The sequence below is a fragment of the Rhinoraja longicauda genome, chromosome 25 (genome assembly GCF_053455715.1).
Source record: "Rhinoraja longicauda isolate Sanriku21f chromosome 25, sRhiLon1.1, whole genome shotgun sequence".
Taxonomy (NCBI): Eukaryota; Metazoa; Chordata; class Chondrichthyes; order Rajiformes; family Arhynchobatidae; genus Rhinoraja; species Rhinoraja longicauda.
This window is the reverse complement of record NC_135977.1, coordinates 13,526,136-13,548,563: the sequence shown is the minus strand read 5'-3', so window position 1 is coordinate 13,548,563 and position 22,428 is coordinate 13,526,136. Positions and strand designations below refer to the sequence as shown.

General features: G+C 42.0%; 1 protein-coding gene across 2 annotated transcripts in view; it reads left to right on the top strand.

Moving 5' to 3' along the window:
* Positions 1-22,428, top strand: part of dgcr2 (DiGeorge syndrome critical region gene 2) — a 29,149-nt gene that overhangs the window by 3,667 nt on the left and 3,054 nt on the right. The window contains exons 2-9 of one of the 2 annotated variants that reach the window (XM_078421280.1): positions 4,570-4,602; positions 5,284-5,406; positions 9,338-9,463; positions 10,628-10,838; positions 12,112-12,194; positions 14,845-15,027; positions 20,847-21,050; positions 22,188-22,340. In XM_078421280.1, coding sequence (XP_078277406.1) covers positions 4,570-4,602; positions 5,284-5,406; positions 9,338-9,463; positions 10,628-10,838; positions 12,112-12,194; positions 14,845-15,027; positions 20,847-21,050; positions 22,188-22,340 — 1,116 coding nt within the window. The remainder of the gene's footprint in view (positions 1-4,569; positions 4,603-5,283; positions 5,407-9,337; positions 9,464-10,627; positions 10,839-12,111; positions 12,195-14,844; positions 15,028-20,846; positions 21,051-22,187; positions 22,341-22,428) is intronic. The other variant, XM_078421281.1, reaches the window with a different exon arrangement.

Genomic DNA, 22,428 nt, shown 5'->3' with positions numbered 1-22,428 from the left:
GAGACTGAATAATGGTGTGCTGTTAATGATTTGGATGAGAATGTGGGTATCATGATTAGTAAGTTTGTGGATGACACAAATTGCTGATGTGGGCAGTGAAGAAGGTTGTCTTAGGGTACAACAAGATCTAGATCAACTGAGAAAGTGGGTCATGGATTGGCCGATCAAAATTATCTCTGACAGATGAAGTGATGTACCAATATCCTATACATTGCTAAACTAGGACTAGACTTGCACAGTAAATGACAGGACCCTGGGAGTATTGCGGAGCAGAGACCTAAGGGTACAAGTCATAGTATCTTGAATGTGGCGACACAGGTGGATAAGCTTGTCCTGTTCCTTGGAACGAAGAAGGTTGAAGGGTTACCTTGGAGAGGTATATAAAATCATGCGAGGCATAGATAACTTGGATTGTCAGTTTTCTTCCCCCCCTCCCCCTGCTGCCTAAGTGAGTCTAAAATTAGAGGGAATATTTTTAAGTGACAATGGAAACATTTAAAGGGGACCTGAGGGGCATGATTTTCATACAAGTTTATGTAATGAAACTGCAAAGGTCGGTACAATTGCTTTTAAGAGATATGGATGGCTTCATGGTTAGGAAAGTTTAGAAGGATATGGGCCAAATGCAGACAGTGGGACCAGCTCATTAAGGCATCTTGGCTGACATGGACGAGTTGGACCAAATGGCAGATTTCTGAGTTGTATAACAATGCACTTTTACCATTGTTATAGAGCCAATGGCAAATAGATACAAAATTAGGGCAACATTTTGCAAGACTTAAAGGCTCTATCTCTGAATGCTGAACACATTGGTAACAAGATAAATTAATTGGTTACAAATAGAGATGAATGGAAATGTTCTAATAGCCGTTTGGCATATGTGATTACAAACTGGCCAAAGCTGAAAACAATAATTCAAGCTCCTTTTGAAGGAAAAGCAAGAATGAAGTATCTCTGATAGTGATGTTGGGAGAGTAGGGAGAAATCACCATGGCTCAGAAAATTGAATTAAAATCTGTTTCGAGGGGGATTCGAAGTAAATGACAAATAATATAGAATTTTTGCTACTGACTGAACATTGATTAACAAGTGCAAGATTAACAAGTGCTGGTGTTTGAGCAGATCTGGGTGCCCATGCACAAGAAACACAGTTGACACACGTGAGGGATAAGTACAAAAGAGGGGAAAAATATTTACTAGATTGATTCCTGGAATTAAATTGTTGACTTCTGAAGAAAGATTGAGTAAATTGGGTCTGTGCTGCCTAGAATTGAGAAAAATCAGATTTTTAAATCAAAATGTATGATTCTTTGGAGCATGTAAAGATGTGAAGATGTTTCTCCTGGTGGTGGAACCTTGGAACAAGAGGGGCATTCTCAAATTCAGGATTACATTTAAGAAGGGAATGAGGTGTAATTCCCTTTGAGCGCTGCAAAGTGATGCAATTCTCTACGATGAACCTGTGGATGCTGTTGAGGCATTGGGTGGGATTGTGCTGCTTAATCACTCTTCCCACCTCCCTAATTCCATGACTGCACAAATCTTTTGCAGCCTCCTTAGTCCAGATTTCACTGTCACTGATATCTTGCAAAGTAAACAAATCCATCAGTGCAAAGTGATGATTCCTGTCAAAGGCATTGAACTTTCTTTGTTTTGGAGCAGAAGTTTAAAAACCGAAAAGATCAAAATATATATTTTAAACTGAAACCTGATAATTACTCAACATGCTGAAATGATGCAAATGGATTGGAAATCAGGAAAACTAAAATGTGAGGAGCTACATATGTAGGAAATCCAGGCTCGCTGTCAGCATGACCAAATTCATTTACTGGACAGTGGTGAGGCTGGAGGTAAATTGTAGCAGCATCCACGTCCAGTGCATTACTGACTATCGCATTACGATGAGGAGGTAGAGATGTCGATCATGCATTGACCTGCAGTGAGCAGGTCGGTATTGGTTCTCTGGCAAGCTGCAAGCAAAAAATGCAGCAGTATTAAAACAGTATTTCAAAGCTATGGTACTGCTTTAGGTTAAAAAATAATCAAAAGTTAAGAACATGGCGTTGAGGCCAAACCTCAGACCAGTTACTCTCTTCTTGAATTGCAGAATAAACTCTGGGCAGGATGCCTCTGCAAACATCAAAGGTTTGGTGGGGTCTGTTAGCAGTGTTTTGCAGCACTAAATGGGCATTTGTTCCTCAGTAACTGTATATTCACCAAACCAAAGTAATTGTCATTTTAAAGTGTAGCATAAATTGTGGGACCGAATCTTGCTGTGTTGGGAACCCTGCTGGACATCACTTTTTTTTATCCAATCTGATATGGATGAATAGAAACTTGACAGGCTTTGTTTATTCTACTAGCTATATGATTTTCAACTTCTCTAGGATCACAGGTTATGCCGAGGATCAAGGATTAGAGCAATTTCCTGGTTTTGTATATATGTGTCTGTCTAACAGATGTGTTGATTTTCTCACAATGCATTGATTGTCTAAACAGTGAGCAGTGAGGTTTCTCTCATTAGCTGTGGTGCCTACAGTCATCTTGTTTTCTTCTTAATGACATTCATCTGCAGCTGATCAAGATTTTGAGCCAAATCTAGCATGAAGGATTTGTCTTGGGACTCTTACTCGGCTGCCTTTCTTACGCTTTGTGTAGATTTAAGTAGCCTGTTTCATGGATATGCAAATACTCCTTATCCATTAATTTCCTACTTCTCCAACTTCAGATAGTTCCTCTTTCCCTCCCTTTCTCATCTCCCTTCCCAGTTCTCCCATTGTCTTCCTGTCTCCTACTACATCCTATCTTTGTCCCGCCCCCTCCCCTGACATCAGTCTGAAGAAGGGTCTCGACCCGATACGTCACCCATTCCTTCTCTCCTGAGATGCTGCCTGACCCGCTGAGTTACTTCAGCATTTTGTGTCTACCTTCAATTTGAACCAGCATCTGCAGTTAGTTTCCTACTAATTTCCTAATTACCTTCATTTATGAATCAAAACAAGCAACTACCCCAGCCCAACCCTCTTCCTTAGATAGGCACAAAAAATCTGGAGTAACTCATTGGGTCTGGCAACATCTCTAGAGAAAAGGAATAGGTGACGTTTTGGTTTGAGGCCCTTCTACAGACTGAGAGTCTGGGGAAGGGGAAACGAGAGATATAGATGGCACAGAATAAATGAATGAAAGATATGCAAAAAGCAACGATAATCAAGGAAAGGTGGAACCCACAATGGTCCATTGTTGGCTGTGGGGTAGGTGATAACGTTATACAGACCGTGAAACCCATCAAGACGACAGTGAAACTAGAACAACGACCAGGTGGGGGAGAGAGGGGATGCAAGGCTTACTTGAAGTTAGAGATATCAATATTCATACCACTGGGTTGTAAACTGCCCAAACAAATAATGAGGTGCTGTTCTTCCGATTTGCATTTGGCCTCACTCTGACAATGGAGACAGCCCAGGACTGAAAGTTCAGTATGGGAATGGAAAGGGGAGTTAAAGTGTTTGGCGACCGGGAGATTGCGTAAGCCAAGATGGACTGAGTGAAGGTGTCAGCGAAACGATTGCCCAGTCGGCGCTTGGTCTTGCCGATATATAGGACTCCACACCTGGAACAGCAAGTGCAGTAGATGAGGTTGGAGGAGGTGCAAGTGAGTCTCTGCCACTGCTGAAAGGTCTGTCGTAGTCCCTGGACAGAGTTGAAGGAGGAGGTTTAGCGACAGGTGTTGCATCTCCTGCACTTGCAGGGGGAAGGTAACAGTAGGATCACAGTAATAGTAAGGAACTTCTTCCTTGGGTTACGTGATGTAACCCTTGTTCATCTCCAGCTTTGCTCAAGTGGGCTTGAGTACATTGTCTTCAGACAAGTATTTTAGGTCAGTCCACTCATGGCACTGACTAAAATAATGCAATTGTTCTGTCTGTCTAAAGGTAGGGATAACAGGAGCTTCCTTTCCGTAATCGCAATGTGGTGTGTTTATCATTTTCCCCACAGAATACCATGGACACAAACTTCTGGAACTCGACTAAAAAACATCTTCTGAAGCTTGTATATTAAAGAAAGCTGTCTCAACATCCTTCTGCTATTTGCCTTTTTTAGCTTTCTTCTCTAACCACAGTAGCTTGCGATTATTAAACAATTAATATTTTTATGCAATATACACCTTAATACCTTGACCTTCCAAGCTATACTCCTAACTAATTCATAACTTTCAGTATTTGATCATGTTAGAGCCAAAACTATATTCCCTTGGTGATGATGTGGTCCACTGCATCTTGGAACAATGATACTCTGGATTGATCCCTTGCCTCATGGTGGCACAGTGCTTCCTGTGTGCCTCATTCAGTTGAGGAACTTTTCAAATCTTTAGTCCTAACAGAATTTCAAGATCGTTCTCGGCCGTGCCTGGAATGTTTAGACTGAGTTGGTAAAGAGCCGTTTGTTGTAAAAAGGTGGCACTCTTTTGGGATACGATCCAACCTGAGACCCTTGGTTTGGAGAATATGTCTAACATATGTTTATGGGTGTCATTAGCCATTTTTAAACTGCTCATTCTCTCAATTACAGGCCCACGGCTCGGCCTGGCAAGACTTCTGTCAGGTAGGTTTTTTGACATGACGTGAAAAATAAATTGCTCGTTTTTATCAGTGATGCAACTGATTTGACACATTTTAATACTATTTATAACTGATGATACAATGAATCAAATACATCTAGCACATGTGAGCAGTTAGGAAATGCATATTTCTGGAGGTAATCCCTTTAGTATTGGTAGCCGTGTTTCTGACTCAAGTCGTCAGATAGTGGTAGACTTGGAGTGCGGCTTAGAGATGGATAAATTTGCGTTTCGAGGGAATTTTCTGTTCTTTGCAAATTCGATATACATCTTTAATATATCCACATCCACCCAAGTAGGCCCTGACAACTAGCATTACAGACTGACCCCCTGATGGATCATTCCCACTTCCCTAATGGACTTCAGGTGAACTGGTGTTCCCAGATTGCATTCGTTTGGGATTTTATCCCAAGTATTAAGTTTTTCTTTCTCTCAAATATTGACAGACCCCATCATTTAATGGCAACACATCCATTTTAATTCTGTTTTGCGTGTTATCGTGTCTTGAGAGATATGGGACTTTTCCCATCTCCCTAATTTGACACCTGGTTGTGCAGGCACATCTCTAGCTGCATATTGTTTTACAATTGTAAGTATTATAGAAGCAGCATTTGGATGAGCAGCTGATGTGCTAACATTGGCCTGTGTTTTTTTTTTTTTTGCAGAGCTGCGCTGTACCACTGGAGAATTTGCTTGCAAGACTGGAACTATTCAGTGTATTCCTCAGAGCTGGTACTGCGATGGATGGCAGACCTGTGAAGATGGCAGTGATGAACTCGATTGTCCTGGTAAGTGACTAAATTATGGAATTTGGTTTGTGAGCTCAAATATGCAATCTTTAATTATATTTATATCATCAATGTAAATGAAAGTAAATTTTAAACCCATGTTCTTAAAAAAAAGTGTCTACACTCTAATCCTTTCCCTGGTACAACTTAAAATAAAGATTTTATATAATTGTCTATAGAAATGTGCAGATTAGTATCTGTATGCACTGGTGTGGATTGTCACACTGAGATCGTGACTTTGAAAGTTCTGTGTTATGGGGTGGAGGTCAAGGTCAGAGGACCTAAATGAGGTCTTGAATGGAGTTGGGTCATGGTACAGAGTGGAAAGAAGAACTGCCTCTTATGTTCGGTCTTTGGAGAGGTTCCTGTCAACTGAAGACATTATTTAGAATTGTGTACATTGTTTTAATGCAAGTTTCTTTGTTTTGTACCGATGAACAAAAAAGCTATAAATAATGTAAATTAAATCATGGCAGAAAAGATTCTGTATTTGTTCTGTGGGATGTAAAATTGAATCTATCCTGGGTAAGCCGGTCAGCAGAGGATTTTGTATCTTTAGACTCTTCATCTGTAAGTCATTGCACTAGAATCTGAATTGTAGCCTCCGTGTAAGGGAAAAGGGGAAGTTTCCTCCAGATGTATTCACTCCACAGAATGGAGCAACATCAGCGCAGGGATGGTATGACCGAGGTTTAGTAGGAGAATGGGAATACAGAGGAATAGCTCTCCACTGATGGATATAATGCTGCCCTTGAATAAAACATTTTGGAAGATGGTTGTTATGGCATTTTGGAACAAGGGGTTGACCAGTAGAGAAAGAGGGGACACAGTGTAGTAGTTGTAGGGATTTGATGCATTTAAATAAAAGCTTGTTATTTTTTATTCTTTGCCTTTGTCATTGAGCACGATTTCTTGATCTTTTCTGTCTATAATCACAATTATAGACAACTAACGTTCTCCCTTTGCGACCGCTTCTCAAAGGAGAACTATCCCATTCTCCAGCCTATTTATCTAATTAAAATCTCTTAATCTTAGAATTTTTGTAAATATCTTTTACCCCTCAGAAGCATTTACATGTCTTCTGAAGCAGCAGGAGAACCAGGCACTGCCATCTATTTCATTCTATGCCTCTGTTTGTAAAGCCCAGGATCCCTTATGTTTAATCAGTTAAACAACTGTCTTGGCTATTTGTGGGTTTTTAGAAAGCCCTTACTAATAGACTGTTGGCATTTGTGTGATTGTAGAAATCCTACTGATTTGGCAGAATTTGACAAGGAGATGGGGAGAGTGATAATGACAGGAAGTACAAATGCTGTTGCCTTTAGGAATTTGAATTGAAGCCATAAATATCCTACAGACTGGAGTAGAATACTGTATTCTGGTTTGTTGATGATGTAAAATGGATGATATTGTGGGCAGTGAATGCAACGCATCAATTTATTAAAAGAATTAGAGCTAGAAAATGAAAATTAATATGGGCACTTAAGATCGTGCAGATTAGACAGGATAATGTAGAATAGACAATATGTGCAGGAGTAGGCCATTCGGCTCTTTGAGCCAGCACCGCCAATCACTGTGATCATGGCTGATCATCCACAATCAGTACCCCGTTCCTGCCTTCTCCCCATATCCCTTGACTCCGCTATCTTTAAGAGCGCTATCTAAATCTCTCTTGAAAGCATCCAGAGAATCGGCCTCCACTGCCTTCTGAGGCAGAAAATTCCACAGATTCATAACTCTCTGGATGAAAAAGTTATTCCTCATCTCTGTTCTAAATGACCTACCCCTTATTCTTAAACTGTGGCCCCTGGTTCAGGACTCCCCCAACATCGGAAACATGTTTCCTGCCTCAAGCGTGTCCAATCCCTTAATAATCTTATATGTTTCATATCCCCTCTCATCCTTCTAAATTCCAGTGTATACAAGCCCAGTCGCTCCATCCTGGGAATGTAGGGGGAAGGGAAGGCGGAGGAGAGAAATAGGTGCGTCCAGGTGGGGCTTAGGGGAGTGGGAGTGATAAATAAGGGGGGGGGGGGTTATATGGGGAGGAAGTGAGAGGGGGGGGGGAGTTATATTGTTACCTAAAATTGAAGAATTCAATTATCATACCATTGGGTTGTAAGCTATGCAAGCAGATTATGTGAAGTTGTTTCTAACCAGAGAGAAGCTGAACGTTTATTTGTATGTAAAACACAAAGTTCTGGAGTAACAGTGGGCCATGCTGCATCTCTAGAGGGAATGGACGAGCAACCTTTTGGGACAGGAACCGTCAGACAGAACGGTATGTACGTTTGAAGAAGAGTTACATCTCTTGTGGTTGCAGGAGAATGTGCCTGCGGAGGAGATGGTTTGGGTGGGAAGGGATTCCAGGTGAGAAAGAGGTTCACAGGATCTCCCTGTTGACATTGGGTGGTATTCTCTGCCACAGAAGGCAGTGAAGGCCAATTCATTGGATGTATTCAAGAGAGAGTTAGATTTAGCTCTTAGGCCTAATGGAATCAAGAAATATGGAGAAAAAGCCAGAACGGGGTACTGATTCTGGATGATCAGCCATGATCATATTGAATGGTGGTGTTGGCTCAAAGGGCCGAATGGCCTACTCCTGCACCTACTTTCTATGTTTATTTCTACTACCTATACAATGATACTACCTTATAGCAGACAATCGGCAATAACGGACATCAAGTGGGACTAGCTCAGTTGTGTAACTTGGTCAGCAGGGACGAATTGAGCCAAAGGGCCTACTTCCATGCTGAATAGCTCACTAAATATCTGATATTGTGTGAATGGAAGGTGAAAGTCAGGACAGAGGAGAACATAATGAATGGATGAAGACTAGATAACCAAAACAATACCAATGGTTTTATTATAACATCGGAGAACTCTTGTTGAAGAAAAAATGGGGGCTATACAAGAACATTCTTGTGGATAGGCAGGGTGTGGTTGATGTACTTAATAATATTTTTCTCTTGAGAAGGCAGTTGAGCAAAGTGCTGGTGGTATAACAATTAACTAAAATTAGATAATTCCAAATGGTGAATCTAGTTTGGAAAAAGGGAGCTGGCACTGGCAATGTTTCAAGCCAACCATCCCAGACAATATATATTGGTAGTTTGGTTGGGGGGTCGGGGACACATTGGGGTAATTAATAACTTGCAGCATTAATTTGTTTAAAGCATGTGTTTAACTAACAATAAGAGTTGTATGTATCGGAGAGAGCTGGCAAGATGATGTTGATATGGTGTGACTTTTAGAAGGTGATTGATAAAGTACAACAAGATAGTGAAACTAAAGGGTGCTGGCAGGGTCAACAGTGAACTAGCTAAAGAGATGGTGGGCACCTGAATGACAGTAAAACCAAGAATGCTCTTGTATTCCACAAATAACCCATATGGGTGACCATAGCAAACCATGTGGAGGAAGTTAAAGAAAAATTAAAGAAGCTATTCCCAAGAACAAACTCAAGACAGGTGGGAAGGAAAATTGTGTGGCCTTCATTTAAGATGCAAGTGGTCCTTTGGCTGTTTTGCTGGGTGAATAAAAACATTGTAGCATGAAAGTACTCATCCAGCTTTTCAAATCCTCCCATGGCCTTTTCCCTTTATCATCTCGATTTCTCTACTCCTGCATTTCTGGTCTTTTGCACATTTCTCTTTTAGGTTGCTATATTTCGCACACAAATCTTCAGGGTACGAACCCCTTTCACCTGGAACTCCATTTTTAAATCTTCAATTTCTATCTGACTTTATTCATTAATACATTAAATTCTATCTTCTGATCCTATCTGTTTCAAAAACCTGTTTTAAAAACAAATAATATTAGGGCATTTTTGCTGCATTCCAAATATTGCATGAATGAAATGCTGTTTGGTTATGTAGCTGCAGGGAGTGTGTGCAGCTTGTCATACTCTTACCTACTGTCTACCTACTAGGAGTAATTGGTGATCACCGGGGGCACCATACAAAGGAAACTACGGACCTGAAACAGGTGCGTGGCAGAACTGCCGAGGACACCCGCTTCTACCCGATCAATGTGGCCCAGCCTTTCCAGTTCACCCGTAAGTTGCAGTTCCACTATCTTGATGTTTGAACAAGCTCTTCAAAAGTCAGATTGCAGCAGCTTTTTACCAGTTTTGTTGTTAAGAGAATCCTACCAAGCAAAGGTTTGTGTTTAGGGGTTGGCTTCACTGGCAAAATATGACGGCATTGTTGAGTTAACTTAGAATTCTTAGTTCCTAAGTTTTACTGCAAAAGTGTCTCTTGAGGTGCCATTCCTCTATGTTGATAATAATAATACCACCGGTAGAATTCATGAAGATGCTACCTGACACTGGAGTGCAGATAATAAGAGGGCCAACTCTCTCGCATATGTTCCAAAAACCTTGCAGGCTTACAGAAGAAGTTGACTCTGATTCAGTTCCTGATCTGTCCAACTGGTGGACTGGATCCTGGCCCCGGTAGAGTCACTTCTAAACAATTTCTGTTCATTGTTATTTCTTGTTATTTTTAATTACATTGTTTCTACCAGTATTACGCGCATACATTTTGCAAAGCTTCTTTATCGGTGTTCATTGCATAGAAAAACTCTTTTGTACTCTATGGCAGTGTTACGCAATAGTATATCTGCATTGCCTTATGTGTGGTGTTTTATCTCATGATGGGATTAAGTAAGGTTTCTTTGTTTACTCAAAGCATCAATAATCCGGGACGTGGAATTGTGCTGATTGGTTTAGAGTGAGAAGAAACAAATGGGAACACGCTCCATTCAGCAGATGGTCTTGAGTTGCTTGACGGGGAGTTGGGCTAAATACATGAATCCAACACGAGGTGTGAGGAAAGAACAGTGCTGTGTGACTCTCGGGATACTCTTCTGAAGAGCCAATGCAGGGTTATAAATAAATTTTGTTTCAATTGTTCATTTCCAGGATGTGACAAGGCTGTTATTTACTACCTCCCTCTCATTAACTTAAAGTGAGTATCCTGCCAATCCCTTTGAAGTGCCATCACCATGTTGGCCTGGAGTCTTCTAGGCGAGGGGAAATAACAGATTTTCTTCCTCCGGTTATTTTTTTGTTAACAATCCAATTAGGTTTATATTCTGTGTTCTCTCTTGCAAAATAACATGAGATTTAGTGGGCATACATAAGACATACTTTTTACATTTAGTTGCCTGCATTTAGTCATACTGCAGAATTTGTGCTGACAATTGGTCTTGTTGGCAGGTAAGTGCCCAACAGGCTGGCATCATTATGAGGGGACAGCGAGCTGTTACCGAGTGTATTTGAATAGTGAGGACTACTGGAATGCTGTCCAAACATGTCAACGAGTGAATGGATCCTTGGCTACGTTCACTACTGATCAAGAGCTGCGCTTCATACTAGCTGAAGAATGGGACCTAGAGGAACGGCCATTGAGTCGCAAGGACCAACGCAGGTAAGAATGTGGCATGGTGGAAGAGGAAAGGGATGAGGAAATCCAGGAAGTGAGCATGTGTGTGTGGAGGCAATGAGAGAAGAATAGGTGGGGCTAAAGAGAAATTGACAGAGTAAAAGCAGTGAGGAAAAAGTATAGACACGAGGGAGATGAGAGACATGGGGAGATGGAAATAAGAGTGGGAATAGTGGTCAGGGAACAGTGCTGTTAGAAAAAGAAGTGGAGGGGCATTGAGGGCCAGTGTTGGAGTTGGCTCTGAGGTTATTTGGGTGGAGGTAGAGTGAGGTAGTGGAAAAGCGCTATGTCATAAAAGTGAAGCATGTGTGTGGAAGGGTAGAGAAGATTTATAGACAATAGGTGCAGGAGTAGGCCATTTGGCCCTTTGAGCCAGCACTGCCGTTCAATGTGATCATGGCTGATCATTCTCAGTCAGTACCCCATTCCTGCCTTCTCCCCATACCCCCCATATCCTTAAGAGCTCTATCTAGCTCTCTCTTGAAAGCATTCAGAGAATTGGCCTCCACTGCCTTCTGAGGCAGAGAATTCCACAGATTTACAACTCTCTGACTGAAAAAGTATTTCCTCATCTCCGTTCTAAATGGCCTACCCCTTATTCTTAAACTGTGGCCCCTGGTTCTGGACACCCCCAACATTGGGAACATGTTTCCTGCCTCTAACGCGTCCAACCCCTTAATAATCTTATATGTTTCAATAAGATCCCCTCTCATCCTTCTACATTCCAGTGTATACAAGCCTAGTCACTCCAGTCTTTCAACATACGACAGTCCCGCCATTTCGGGAATTAACCTAGTGAACCTCTGCTGCACGCCCTCAATAGCAAGAATATCCTTCCTCAAATTTGGAGACCAAAACTGCACACAGTACTCCAGGTGTGGTCTCACTAGGGCCCTGCACAACTGCAGAAGGACCTCTTTGCTCCTATACTCAACTCCTCTTGTTATGAAGGCCAACATTCCATTGGCTTTCTTCACTGCCTGCTGTACCTGCATGCTTCCTTTCAGTGACTGATGCACTAGGACACCCAGATCTCGTTGTACGTCACCTTTTCCTAACTTGACACCATTCAGATAATAATCTGCCTTTCTATTCTTGCCACCAAAGTGGATAACCTCGCACTTATCCACATTAAAGTGCATCTGCCATGCATCCGCCCACTTAGTGTGAACTTGCTTTTTGATGTCAATGTTTGGTACAATATGTGTTATTGGCAACTACATATTTATTATCCACCTGATAAATTGTTTCTTCGCAGGTTCTGGGTTGGCTATCAGTACATGATAACAAACAGAAGCCACACCTCGCTAGAGGGGCAGTGGGAAGTAGCTTATAAGAGCAGTAAGTATGCTGAAAGAGAAGTTGATGTAAGTACCATGAATGGCGACTCAGAGCACCAGCCTCTCCTAACCAGCTTGTTCTTGCTCCTCTCAGCAATGTGCAATTGTGCAGAACCTTTAACGTAGATAAAAATTCCAATGCAACTTCACTGATGCATTATCAATAAAATTTATCATTGAGAATCTTTAGGCTTCATTCAGACAGATGACCAGAACCACATTTAAGGGCAAAGGAGAGGCAAGGATGGAACTGTAACAATAGTGTCTACAGGGGGGCGGATAAGTACTTGTACGCTTGATATGAATTCGTAATGGAACCACGACGGAACCAGGCAAGCAACAACTGAGAGATCAAATCAAAAGCTAGAGGACTGTTTTTGACAAGGACTGGAAAAACTGGTTTTTATTTTTTAGATATTTATTTGAAGAAAACTCTACTCATCCAGGCCTAAACTTTGGACAGAATTGAACAAATTAGCAAGAGCATGAGAGAGTGGTAGTCAAGGTGGATGATGGCTACCTGTCCTGAAGCTGCCCTGATCAAATGTGGGCAACAAATACCTGATTTTCAGCTAAAATTGCGAAGTATGGCGGATAAACAAGTAATGGGAAGGGATGCCAGAGGTAATGGTGAGGGTGGCAAAGCTCTGGCAGTCTGGGTCTAATTTTATTGATAAGGAGAAAAGTAAATACAATGTAATCAAGTTAGATGGGAAGGATAGTTTTAGAGGGGAGCAGTGTCCAGCGTAGTGCTACCCTGCAGAGTGCTGATTTATTATAGTACTGTTGGTCCAAGCACTTAGATAGGTATTCCGCCATAAGTTAAAACGGACATCTGAACAGGCTGGTACGGTGGAGGGAACCTGCTGCAATTCCCTGCCCTCCACTGGCACTCCCAACAGCAATGAAACTGCAGTCTCATCACTGTGCAGACGCTTGCTGTGCCAGCTGATATTGGGCAGACTAGGACGAGCAGGATGTCCTCTCAGAATTAAGATATGAGGCTCAAGTCTGCATGCTGACTGACGCAGTGAGTGGGGTTCATTGCTGGCAACCAGCAGCAGCAGCTCCATGTCTGAGCAGACCGCTGGGGTCCTGCAGTCTGTCTCATCATCCTGATGTGATGGAGCTGATGCCTCTCCCCAACAAGGCCATATCTCTAGATAACAAATTTCAATCATGGTTCCACCATACTTGACTGATGCAACCCTCAACCTGTGTTGCAAGAATGTATGGCTATGCTGTTCACCCTGGCCCTCAGGCAGCCTCTGTCCGTTCCCAGTGGTTCATTCCATACCGAACCGGGTGGTGATAAGATAACTGCAGCTGGTTTATTGGTGCAGGAGCTCTGCTGGTAGACTGAAACCTCCACAAGGTGCTGGCAAAGTAGCACGGTGGTAATACATCTCTACATAGTGCAGATAAAATACTGTATTGACCCATCTTGGCAGTGATTTTGTAAGATTTGTTCTTGAGAACATGTGCTGAGCATGCCACCAGTATAGTCAAGTGAAGCACAATTTGCATTCATGCCAAGGAGGATGACATACCATTATCACATTGGCATCTCATTATTTCCTTTGATCAGAGCTGTTTCATGATGTGATATGAACCATTAGAAGAAATCGAACAGGGAGTTACAAAAAAATTAGCATGGAGGCCACAGTATGGATTCTGACTGGGGAGGAAAGGAAGGTTGACAATTAAGGGATGAGCTAATTAAAAGTTGTTTTGAATCATGAGAAGCTTGATGATGATATATTTAAGAGGCGCCATGAGAAAGAACTGCAAAATAAAACAAATCAAGAGATCCAGTGAGATTAGTGGAAATGGAACTAAAAATGCAGATCATGGACAAAGTGAGACGTAGGCATGAAAGGGCATCAGTGAGAAAGATACTTGTACAGATTGTCCATCTAGTGCAGGGAAGTGGCAGTTACAGCTGAATGGATATTCTCGATGTTGGTAACAAAAGAGATCCAGGGATTCGGAGGAATGATTCATTGGCCTTGGAGAGATGCAGAATTCCGACATGACACCAGCTAGCTTTGTATTCCTTGGATTTTAGACAATTAGCTGGTGACTTAATTAAGGCTTCTATGATATTAGGTTTGGGTTTATCTTTGTCACATCTACTGAGGTACAGCAAAAAGCTGTGTTCTGCAGGCTATCCAAATCAGATGGAAACTTTGTTGGTTAGGATTTGAGTATAAAGGCACATGGTCATTAATTTGGAGCCCAGTCTTTCTGTATAAAGTTAGGAAAACCTTGCGCAAATGGGATTTGATAAGCACAGATTGGATCGACAATAAGATCATGACCTTGGTTGGTAGTAGCGATAATGCTTAAAAGTGGGTTAAATCATAGATCTGCAGAAAAAAACATGTTTGGCAAGGGACTTATTAGCAAGCTTGCTGAATTAATGGAGAGAACTTCCTCCCCTTTGAATTGCCTTTGCAGTAAGAAAAAGGAGATAAAATGAAGGCTCAGTTGCAGTTCTGAAAGATGGAAAATAGTTTGGCGGTACTAAGTAGAAAGAATGATGGAAGATTTGGCATGGATTCACTGGGTCTGCTGTTTTGAAGAGATGGCTTTATTTTCATGCACATTCAGCTGCATTTTACATGCTTAATAGTGTTTCTCTTCTCCAGGTTCCACAGAGGTGTTCCTTCCACCAGAACAGGTGCCAACGTTTGGAATGACCATCTCGGAGCAAGAAAATGTGCTGTGTGCTCAGCTGCAATGCTCCCACTTCCCCAGCCTGCGGCACCACGGATTACACAGCTGGTATGCTGAGAACTGCAATGAGAAGTCGGCATTTCTCTGCAAAAGAAGTGAGTGATGATTCTCCTGCAAATTGGAATCTGCCAGCCCACTATATTGTCACTGTTATATTCCAGTTACAGCCAATGTGAAACACAAGAAAGGACACAGAGGTTCCAACTTAATGCAGGTTCAATCTATCAAATTCTGCCCACAGTTCACACCTGCATACAGTTCATACATTTTATGACCATTATTCTTTTATTCAATACCAAGAGAATTGGGAGGTGGAAGGAAAATGCAAAATAGAAGAAAAAAAAATTTGATTTGTGTTGTAAATAGTATTTCTGTTCAATAACCTTTCTATAAATAGCAGAATATACTCATGATAGGCTTGACATTGTCCTGATTCAGTCCTGTTGGAAATAATAGTAGTTTTTCACACATGAATGTAGTGCAGCGCGTATGTGCATTTGGCGTGCATACTTTTTTTTGCGTAAAGGTTGCTTTACGCGCCATATTATGAAGATTTACGTTAAATTCTGAATTTTGGACATCACAATTATGAATTTGTAAAATCAAATGTTGGGAGGTCTGTGGTTGGGCTCATTTAGTGTGATATTCGTGTATTAGGTCAGTCTCAGTGAAGTCAAAAGATGATGGAAATCTGAAATAAAATAGGAAATGCTGGAAGTACTTTCTATACTGCCACTTTTTTCCGAACCCTAAGAAACAAACTATTAGGTATTGGGTATTTTGTGTTCAGCACCCTTAATTTCTGTATGCATTCCCATTATTAATATTACTTCAAGTTTCTCTGTTAATTACTTCAGAGGAAATTGTCTTGATTTTCCACAGGACTAGGCATGTTTACTGTATTTTTGACGATACATTTGTTTAATGCCTTGGTCATATTCTTTCATAATTTCTAACTGAATACAAAGTTTTAATAGTATGATTACTTTCCCCCAGAGGACCTCTCAATAAGATTATTAATTTTGTCCCATTACACATGCATGATGAGATGCACAATATCTTGATTCCACGATGCATTGCTCCATGAAATTGCTACATGTATTCCTGAACTCGGTCTTTGAATCAGTTTCGTTAATTTTATTTGTTAGTGCATGTGACGGCTACTTGTGTAAAAATGATTTTCCACACCGTAGACCAGGAGTTGGACCTGTGATGCAGGCTGTGGGATGCCTTGACGATCCTGAGATCTTTTCTTTGATACCCTCTCCTGAGTTCTTTTTACTTTATCCTTCACTGTCCTCCTGTCCTTTGTCTCCCAGTTTTCCTTCCTTCCATTACTTAAGGCTTATTGGTTTGATATTGGCTGTATTTTAGTCTAAGCCCTCAAGTTCAAGCTACATGTGCAGAGTCCACTGTTCTAATAAAGGGTCTTCAACTCAAAAGATGAACTGTTTCTCTTTCAGCAGAGGCTGCTTAATCTGCATATTTCATTTTTATTCCATTGTCGTTTCACTGAATCGGTTTAGTCTGTTTTTAAACATAAATTACACATATTTGCCGTTCCAACTTCTAAGTTTCAGACATTAGGATTTCCAAACACTATTTTCAGTTTTAGAGCTCTGTGGCAAATATTTTGCAGTATCCCCTTTCCTCCATCACACGATTTAAGTGAGAGTGCATAGGCCCACAGTTTCGGGTTTCAAATTCTGACGTTTGAACCTTGAGACGATGCACTGGCCGACACTGGAATACACCCAGCCCCAGCTGCTGTGTCTTTCATCGTAACTGAGCTGATGATTGATCAGCCTGCAGGTGCCCCTGACAACTATTTGAATTGATCCTTCAACTCAATGAATGTTTGTTTCTGGCTTCTTTCTCATTTCTGAGCTGTTGTGTATTATTCTGGCCGTCTACATTTTTTTTTGTGTTAACCTCTCCAACCTACATCGTTTTTTTCCATCTGCCCTGCAACTGTTTCAATCTCTTGGGCGTTAAACCTCAGAATCTTCAGAATATTCTATATCGTGATGCAGGATCTCGAGCCATAATGTTAGCCAACCCTTTTACTTCCACAGATGCTGCTGAGTTCCTTCAACAGTTTGTTTATTTTGCTTCTAACTCCAACAATTTTTTGTTTTATTTTCAAACCACTTTGTTCATCCACCGTACCAAAGTCCAAAGATTTAAGTGCACAACGTACAAGAGAACTATAAAGCTTTGAGGAAGTAAATTGCAGGATAGGCAGTCAGTGGATGTTTTTTACTTGGATGTTTAGAAGACCTTTAAGGTGCGGCACGTGATGCCTCTAAACAAGATGAGAGCCCATGGTATTAGAGGGAAGATACTAGCATACATTGAAGACAGGCTGAATGGCAGAAGGGAAAGAGTGAGAATAAAGGGGGATTTCTCTGGTTGGCAAGTGAAGTTCCACAGAGGTTCATGTTAGGCCCGCTACCATTCACAATGTATATTAATGATTTGGATGAGGGAATTGATGGCTTTGTGGCCAAGTTTGCAGATGATACCAAGATAGGTGGAGAGGCAGGTAGTGTAGAGGAAGCAGGGAGTCTGCAAAAGTACTTGGACAGATTGGGGAAGTGGGCAAAGAAATGGCCTCCAATGTCAGTGAGGCTAAATGCAAATTGGAGAAACGGCATCTAATATTTTGCTTGGGCAGCTTACAACCCAGTGGTATGAATATTGATTTTTCTAACTTCAAGTAACCCCTGCATTTCCTCTCTCTCCATCCCTCCCCCACCCAAGTCACACCAGCTTTTCGTTCTCACCGAGCAAACAACTAACAATGCCCTGTTTCTTTTATCATCGTTACTTTTTTGCATATCTTTCATTCATTTGCTCTATATCTCTACATCATCGTCTATAGATGGAGAGAGAGGAAATGCAGGGGTTACTTGAAGTTAGAAAAATCAATATTCATACCACTGGGTTGTAAGCTGCCCAAGCAAAATCAGGAGATGTTGAATCAGTATGGATAGAAATGAGGAATTGTAAGGGTAAAAAGACCCTAATGGGAGTTATCTATAGGCCCCCAAACAGTAGCCTCGACATAGGGTGCAAGTTGAATCAGGAGATAAAATTGGCGTGTCACAAATGTAATGCTACGGTGGTTATGGGAGATTTCAACATGCAGGTATACTGGGAAAATCAGGTTGGAAATGGACCCCAGGAAAGAGAGTTTGTAGAGTGCCTTCGAGATGGATTCTTAGAACAGCTTGTACTGGAGCCTACCAGGGAGAAGGCAATTCTGGATTTAGTGTTGTGTAATGATCCTGATCTGATAAGGGGACTAGAGGTAAAAGAGCCATTAGGAGGCAGTGATCACAACATGCTAAGTTTTACTCTGCAAATGGAAAGGCAGAAGGGAAAATCGGAAGTGTCAGTATTACAGTATAGCAAAGGGGATTACAGAGGCATGAGGCAGGAGCTGGCCAAAATTGACTGGAAGGAGGCCCTAGAAGGGAAGACGGTAGAACAGCAATGGCAGGTATTCCTAGGAATAATGCAGAGGTTGCAGGATCAATTTATCCCAAAGAGGCGGAAAGACTCTAAGGGGAGTAAGAGACACCTGTGGCTGACAAGGGAAGTCAAGGACAGCATAAAAATTAAGGAGAGGAAGTATAACATAGCAAAGAAAAGTGGGAAGACAGAGGATTGGGACTCTTTTAAAGAGCAACAAAAGTTAACTAAAAAGGCAATACGGGGAGAAAAGATGAGGTACGAGCGTAAACTAGCCAATAATATAAAGGAGGATAGCAAAAGTTTTTTTAGGTACGTGAAGAGGAAAAAAATAGTCAAGGCAAATGTGGGTCCCTTGAAGACAGAAGCAGGGGAATTTATTATGGGGAACAAAGAAATGGCAGACGAGTTAAACCGTTACTTTGGATCTGTCTTCACTGAGGAAGATACACACAATCTCCCAAATGTTCTAGGGGCCGGAGAACCTAGGGTGATGGAGGAACTGAAGGAAATCCACATTAGGCAGGAAATGGTTTTGGGTAGACTGATGGGACTGAAGGCTGATAAATCCCCAGGGCCTGATGGTCTGCATCCCAGGGTACTTAAGGAGGTGGCTCTAGAAATAGTGGAAGCATTGGAGATCATTTTTCAATGATCTATAGATTCAGGATCAGTTCCTGTGGATTGGAGGATAGCAAATGTTATCCCACTTTTTAAGAAAGGAGGGAGAGAGAAAACGGGTAATTATAGACCAGTTAGTCTGACATCAGTGGTTGGGAAGATGCTGGAGTCAATTATAAAAGACGAAATTGCTGAGCATTTGGATAGCAGTAACAGGATCATTCCGAGTCAGCATGGATTTACGAAGGGGAAATCATGCTTGACAAATTTACTGGAATTTTTTGAGGATGTAACTAGGAAAATTGACTGGGGAGAGTCAGTGGATGTGGTGTACTTCGACTTTCAGAAAGCCTTCGACAAGGTCCCACATTGGAGATTAGTGGGCAAAATTAGAGCACATGGTATTGGGGGTAGGGTACTGACATGGATAGAAAATTGGTTGACAGACAGAAAGCAAAGAGTGGGGATAAATGGGTCCCTTTCGGAATGGCAGGCAGTGACCAGTGGGGTACCGCAAGGTTCGGTGCTGGGACCCCAGCTATTTACGATATACATTAATGACTTAGATGAAGGGATTAAAAGTACCATTAGCAAATTTGCAGATGATACTAAGCTGGGGGGTAGTGTGAACTGTGAAGAAGATGCTATGAGGTTGCAGGGTGACTTGGACAGGTTGTGTGAGTGGGCGGATACATGGCAGATGCAGTTTAATGTAGATAAGTGCGAGGTTATTCACTTTGGAAGTAAGAATAGAAAGGCAGATTATTATCTGAATGGTGTCAAGTTAGGAAGAGGGGATGTTCAACGAGATCTGGGTGTCCTAGTGCATCAGTCACTGAAAGGAAGCATGCAGGTACAGCAGGCAGTGAAGAAAGCCAATGGAATGTTGGCCTTCATAACAAGAGGAGTTGAGTATAAGAGCAAAGAGGTCCTTCTACAGTTGTACCGGGCCCTGGTAAGACCGCACCTGGAGTACTGTGTGCAGTTTTGGTCTCCAAATTTGAGGAAGGATATTCTTGCTATTGAGGGCGTGCAGCGTAGGTTCACTAGGTTAATTCCCGGAATGGCGGGACTGTCGTATGTTGAAAGGCTGGAGCAATTAGGCTTGTATACACTGGAATCTAGAAGGATGAGGGGGGATCTTATTGAAACATATAAGATAATTAGGGGATTGGACACATTAGAGGCAGGAAACATGTTCCCAATGTTGGGGGAGTCCAGAACAAAGGGCCACAGTTTAAGAATAAGGGGTAGGCCGTTTAGAACGGAGATGAGGAAGAACTTTTTCAGTCAGAGAGTGGTGAAGGTGTGGAATTCTCTGCCTCAGAAGGCAGTGGAGGCCAGTTCGTTGGATGCTTTCAAGAGAGAGCTGGATAGAGCTCTTAAGGATAGCGGAGTGAGGGGGTATGGGGAGAAGGCAGGAACGGGGTACTGATTGAGAGTGATCAGCCATGATCGCATTGAATGGCGGTGCTGGCTCGAAGGGCTGAATGGCCTACTCCTGCACCTATTGTCTATTGTCTATATCTCTCATTTCCCTTTCCTGTGACTCAGTCTGAAGAAGTGTCTCGACTCGAAACGTCACCCATTCCTTCTCTCCAGGGATGCTGCCTGTTCCCACTAGGTTACTCCAGCATTTTGTTTCTGTATGCAAGCTACTGAAAATTACTTTGGGTCCCAATAGTTGTTATATCCTTAAAAATATACTTTTTTAATTCTGCCCACAAATTGGATAATTGTCCACTTTCCCTATTATACTCACATCTGCCTCCTTTTCTAATCACTTAACATGTCTAACCTTGTGCTTATGTTCCAGGTCAAACCTGTGTGGATATAAAAGATAACGTGGTAGATGAGGGCAAGTACTTTACTCCAAAAGGTAATGATCCGTGCTTGAGCTGCACCTGCCACAACGGCGAGCCTGAAATGTGTGTAGCAGCTTTGTGTGAGCGGCCACAAGGGTGTCAACACTTCGAAAAGGATCCAAAGGAATGCTGCAAATTCACCTGTCTTGACCCAGGTAAAGCAACTCCCACCCAGCATGTGATGTGGTTTAAAGAGTGGCTGCAGCAGGGAGGGAATCACTGGCTAGTGTCTCTTGAGCACTAGTGTCGATTATTACAAGTGCGCCAGAATCTATTTGTAGATTGGAAGCAGCAAGTCCATGAAAAATCAGACTTGAGTTGATTGTATCTGTGGAGGAAAGTTGATGCTGGAAATTCAGATATGGGGTGTGGTTCAGTGCGTGCTGCTGCTGCTTGTGGGCAGTACGAGCGAGACAATCTTTTCTCGCATTTACCTATTTGTTCTTGAACTGCTGCAATCCTCCTGGTGCAGGAGCTGAAGCAGGAGGACATGCATTCAAGTTTGAGAGCTAGAATATTTTCTGTCACTTCCATGCTCTATACAATGAAAGATGCCACCATTCTGGAGAGCAACACAACAGATTATCTGATTGTTATCACATTGTTGTTAAACAGAAAACGAGTGAGTTGTTCCACTTTGAATTCTCCCTCAACAAGCAACACAACAGATTATCTGATTGTTATCACATTGCTGTCTCTGGGAACTTGTACAGAAATTTGAACAGTTGAAATAGCTACAGTGTAATTAACTTTAAAGCAGGTTGGGGAAAAGCGGTAAATGCAGTTCTTTCCATTATTTCTAAAACTTACCCCAATTGAATATCACTTTCCATGCTCGTCTATTTGACTGGGTGATGCCCGTCACCCCTCATTACTTCAACCTTCAATGATGCTAGCGACCACCACATCAGGGCCAATGACAAAGTTGATGCTTCTGACTTCAGTTTCAACCTTGTGTCAAGTGAATACTCTGTTGGGGGAGGAAACCAACAGGAAACCAAAACAATCTCCCAACGCAATCCTCACATATTCGAAGGTAGACGCCAAATACTGGAGTAAGTCAGCGGGAAAGGCAGCTTGTCTGGAGAGAAGGAATGGGTGACGTTTCGGGTCTTGACCCGAAACGTCACCCATTCCTTCTCTCCTGAGATGCTGCCTGTCTCACTGAGTTACTCCAGCATTTTCTGTCTCCAAGCAAATTGCTCCAGAGGAGTTGCAATTTGAGTAGCTAAGAAAATCTTAGGCATCTGGAATGCTCAATGTAACTGCCCTGTGTTTCCCAATGCCCACAGATGGCAGCGGCATTTTTGATTCTATGGCGAGTGGAATGCGTCTGATCGTAAGCTGCATCTCCTCCTTCCTCATTCTGTCACTGCTTCTCTTCATGGTCCACCGGTTACGGCAACGACGGAGAGAACGCATCGAGTCTCTTATTGGGGGGAACTGTAAGTTTTCTTTTACAGACCAACTGTACACAGTACTGTTAGTCATAAAACCTCAAAGCTCCAGTTATTGTTGATGACATCCAGCTCT